The following is a 5,082-nucleotide window of genomic DNA, read 5'->3' on the forward strand; positions in this document are numbered from 1 at the left end:
GAGAGGAAGAGAGTATGAAAATGAGTATTTATAGACAGACAGAGAGAGAGAGAGAGTGAGGGGGGTTGAATTCAAACTTTGGAGGAGCTTTCGTTGAGTGGTTCCTCCGCTTCTCCTCCTCCTCCTCCTTCCTCTCTCCTTCTTATCCTCTCTCTTTGATCGTGATGTAGTCTTGCCGTTGGATCAACTCGTCTGTTTGAAAGTCAAAGGGCCCTCAACGGCGAAGATCGTTTTGCAGTCAACGTTGGCCCCCAGGTTTTTTTGTCCCGTACTGTACATTTATGGAAAGAAAGATTGCGGTCACTTTTTTCTGCCTCAAGTTGATACTTTGGAGTCTAGTAGAACAGTCTACGATCCATTCATCCATTGGCAAGCCTAGAACAGTTTACGACCACATATTATTTTTCCACTTATCCAGGAAGAAAAAGAAATGAAGACCTTATAGCTGGATTTTACACCATTTGCTTACAATCTCAACCCCGAGCCCAAAAACAAATTGCATAAACAGATGCTTTACAAAAGGTTTGTCCAGACTAACATGGTTAAGCGGAGTCAATCATAACAAGCAAATAGACCAAAGAAATCACATCATCGTGTGTGTCTTCGATGTTGTAGATGTGTGTCTTCGATGCCGTGGTAAGAGAAGTGGTCATGCATGGTGACCTCGGCAACGAATGCCTAGAAGTGACCTACGAATGCCTAGAAGTGACCTTGTAGCTCAAAAAATTACATTGAAAAGTCAATAGAAATAAGATACGTTTGTTTCACCAAAAACTTCATAATAAAAAAAATATATTTTTCAAGGGAAATAAGTGCAAGGAAAATTGTCAGTTTTCATTTGTTTTATGGTTTAGGGAAAGTGATTTTCTTCTTGCCAGAAGATGAAGTTGTTTTTCCCCAATCTAACATAGTTATTTTCAGTCCATGGAAAACATTTTCGGTATATTGATTAGTTTTTCGTCGTCCAAACACTGGAAAGTCGGAAAACAATTTCCCGAAAACAGTTTTCTTTCAAGCAAACGGACCAATAGTAGATCATTGCAATACGAGTTCAAGCATTCTCGGAGGCAAGGTTGCAAAAAAAATAACATACATGCATGTATCTAAGAAAGGGAAATATCTGTATAAACTCTAAATCCGTATTTGTATATGAGCAATCAAACTGTATGACCATGACTTTGGAGGCTTCAAAGATTACAAGTTGTGATCATGAGGTGACAACACAACTACCATGGGCCTCCATTTAATGAGACGCCATCAATAGAGGAACCTACTTTGAATTAGTATTATACACTTTATTCCGCACATGCATAGTAGGAAAATAAAAAAAGGATTACGAAAGAGAGACTCGAATCACATCCAGATCTCACTTGTCGACATACATTCAAACATGGAACGCTCAACAATTTTCATTGTTGAGAACATATAGGTTTATTGTTTATAATCTGCAGTCTAGGTATTATACGTGCTTTCAATTAATTCCATATCATTGAACACACATGCCGCTCATCCAGATTCATTATTTTGTAAGAGTCCAATTTGATACGAACCGTGGATACGATAAAAAGAAACTTCTTAAATTAGATAGATTATCAGAAACGGACTTCTTTAGATTTGTTGAATAGTAGAACCCAACAAATCAAACTCCAAAACCCTATTCAGCTTTTACAATTGTAGACTAGTATTGCTGGAGTTATACTTTATGAAGCAATACTCGTGAATGTGTATGTACAAGCGATGTAAACCAAGTCGAAAAGAGAGCGATTTGAGTCCGGAACATTTGCGTGGACCTTCGTGGGTGTCATTGAATTTTCACATGCATGAACCAATTCTAGTGAACCATCGGTATGATCACAAGAAAGTCAATCCTTTGATTATCAAGGTATAATGACAGTCAAACCACATATACATCATTTGAGTCAACATAATCATTTGGATAAAGAGGAAGTAAGCATAGCTTCCACCTCGTCTTAAGTTCCTTGAGATGATTATTGAGAGTCCGTTTGTCTCGCAGAAAATTCACATTTTGAAAATTATTTTCTTAAAAATGATGGCTTATATTACTTACAAAAATGAATAAAGGAAAAATATTTTCATACCACGAAAGTGTTTATGTATGAATTGTTGTCGATGATGAAAAATATTTTTCAAATCGTTCATCTTCCACGAAATAAATGGATGTTAAGAATAGTGAGCTTGATCAACAAAACCATAATGTCTTAAATGGTCATTTGTATGTTCTTCTGTACATCCTTTTTCTTTTTTTTGCCAGAAAAAAAAAAGGGGAGATGCTCAGAAGAACATCCTTTATACGCCTAGATTTGTTCCACGGAAGGGACTGATCCAGCAAGTCTTTTTTACTTCCCTTACCTTCGCCTAGATTTGGCATGTTTCAACTTTAGTAACTATATGCATGAGGAAAGCCTGTGATATATTTACGTATGATATGTTTAGGGACTCGTATTACTAAGAGTAATACTAGGGGTAAAGAAATATTCACAAAAGCTGATAAATAAAAGTTTGTGTATATTTGTCGTTGCGATACGCCGTCGCCGTGGCCTTTCCATAACGGGAAAACTACCATATTCGGTTGGATTTAGTTCGACCCCGATAATCAATTTTCTATTTTTCTCGAGTGTTTCAATCAATTAGACACCTTAATTTAAGCCAAAAAATTGTCATTTCCCATGCATTACGTACACGACAAAGTGATCATTCATCTCAATAACCATCTTCTGAGCACCTATTCCTAACATCACCAAACTATGCACATCGTCTCTCCCAAAGACAGAAGGCAAAAAGACAAAGACACTTCTCACGTGACCATCAGCCGCGGAAACCCCAACGTCGGAATCGGAGATAACGGCGGCAGCAGAGGAACGTCGAAGATCCCCGTCGCGACATCACAGTCCCAAGTACCCGACCAACTAGACGGCGTCAAAGGAACGTCCCTACCCTTGCCTGCATCTGACTCCACCACCTTCTCCTTCTTCACCATGACCTTGCTCTCCTCCTCCTCACGGCATCGTTTCTTGCCATCGGCCGGGGCCGCTGCCGGCGGCTGCTGCTTGGTCTTGCCGGCCTCGAGAGGGAAGTTGAGGATCGCCTTCGAGCCGCGGAGCGTGAAGGCGGCCCGGTCGTAGGCCTTCGCGGCTTCGATCGCGGTGTCGAAGGTGCCGAGCCAGACGCGCGTGCCCTTCCGGTTCGGGTCTCGGATCTCCGCCGCGAACTTCCCCCACGGCCGCCGCCGGACTCCTCTATAGTGCCTCTGCTCGTCGCGCACTTGATTTGAACCTTGTTGAACCGTCTGATTCGGCTCGGCGAATCGCAGCAACTCGACTTTCCTCGGCAGCGCGATCTTCAGCGACGGCTTCTTGCTCGATTGCGAGGTTTTCGAGGCTGTTTCGCCAAATATTACCGGTTTCGCTTCAAACTCGAAGAACGACTCCGTTTCGGAGCTCATCGACGAGCTCGAATTCGCAGCCACCGGAGGGACTAAGTCGAGCTTTTGAGGTTTCGCTTCGAAAGCGAAGCTGTCGCTCTGGTTTTGCTCGAAGGCGAACGAGCTGACGTCAAACTCGAAGAGGTCTTCATTAGGGAGGCAACCGAAGCCGGAGAAGGAGACGGAGGAGAGAGATTCGGAGCAAGAGGGTTCGATAGCGGGTCCGAAAGCGATGGAGTATGAGGATGGGGCGGCGGCGGCGGCGGCGGCGAGATGAGCCGGGAAGGCGGCTCCCATCGGGGAGAACTCGCCGAGGAGATGTTGCTCGATGAGCTGAAGCTTCGTGGACACTTCGGTGCTCGACGAAGTCGCCATTTCCGAAGGAGCTCGGGTTAGAGAGAGAGAGAGAGAGAGAGAGGGAGAGGAGACAGAGAGATTGATTGTGGATGTTGGATGAGAGTGGAGGAGAGAGTGGAGGAGAGTGTTTATAGACAGAGAGAGAGAGAGAGAGAGAGGGAGAGAAAGGGGTTGAATTCATCAAACTTTGGAGGAGCTTTCGTTGAGTGGTTCCTCCGCTTCTCCTTCTCCTTCTACCTTCCTCTCTCCTTCTTATCCTCTCTCTCTCTGTGATCGTAATGCATTCTTGCCGTTGGATCAACTCGTTTGTTTGAAAGTCAAGGCGGGCATCAACGGCGACGATCGCTTTTTGCAGTAAAACTGTTCGCCCCAGGTTTTTGTCGTGTAGTTACTGTACATTTTTTCAGGAAAGAACAGTTGCGGTCATCTTTTCTTTCTGTAGTCGACGACGATTTAGGACCCTTTTTTTTACACTCCTTTTTGACGGTGTTAATGGGTTCACCAATTCAAAGCAATGCAAGTTGCATCGCCTGAGGGTTCCAATTTCTGATCTTAGAGGAAAATGATCACCGCGTAGTAAGAAATTAGAAATCGCTCACCCTTTATAGTAAGTCATCCGGGGATCGTTCGGGCAATTTAACGTGCTTGAAAATAATGAATGACGACGATATGTCAACCATGAATTTACTTAAAGCTAAATGCATTGGAAACCACCCAATTAATGTTGGAGCGGGTTAAGACGTCGGACGAGTTCACCCATTCCGGCATTCGAAAGATACATGAACATGTTGGCCTCTAGTATATGTAGTATGCACTTGGCAAGCATCAGTTGCCAACATTTTTTCACGTCGAGAAAGCTAAAGTGACAAATTTTGGTTATTTTAAGTTAGAAATGACTTTATTTGTAGGATCGAGTCAATCAGTTACAGAATATGGTTGTGTAACCAAGTTAAGTTATTCATACCCCATGTGAGAGGTAAAAAAGACACAAATTTCTCATGTAAAGACGCATGCGATATAAAAGATTATCATTAGATCCATCATCGGCATTAGAAAAATCTTCACGCATTCATTGTTGGACGAATGGCATGTGTTTTTTGGAGTCCATAACGTAATTGAATCTAGCGATGAATGTGTAGCTCGTTCTTTACACCGAAGGTGGACCTGATAAAAGTCTCGAAAAATGACGACAATCTATGGAGGTTCTAGAAATACTTGGTTATGAAAAGGTAAGAGATTGGCATGTGTGGAAGCCCGTACGCATACGTCAACGGTGGATGAAA

The 5,082-nt window shown here is 42.8% G+C and overlaps 1 protein-coding gene across 1 annotated transcript; it reads right to left on the reverse strand.

Annotated features, from left to right (window-relative positions):
- Positions 1-2,661: 2,661 nt before the first annotated feature.
- Positions 2,662-4,036, reverse strand: LOC115686493 (ethylene-responsive transcription factor 5-like). Its single transcript, XM_030611811.2, has one exon. The coding sequence runs from the start codon at positions 3,815-3,817 to the stop codon at positions 2,816-2,818; it is 1,002 nt and encodes a 333-aa protein (XP_030467671.2). The 5' UTR covers positions 3,818-4,036; the 3' UTR covers positions 2,662-2,815.
- Between the last annotated feature and the right edge of the window lie 1,046 nt (positions 4,037-5,082).

Source organism: Syzygium oleosum, unplaced genomic scaffold (assembly GCF_021117445.2).
Source record: "Syzygium oleosum isolate NSW1041296 unplaced genomic scaffold, Sole_v2.1 Sole_v2.32, whole genome shotgun sequence".
NCBI lineage: Eukaryota > Viridiplantae > Streptophyta > Magnoliopsida > Myrtales > Myrtaceae > Syzygium > Syzygium oleosum.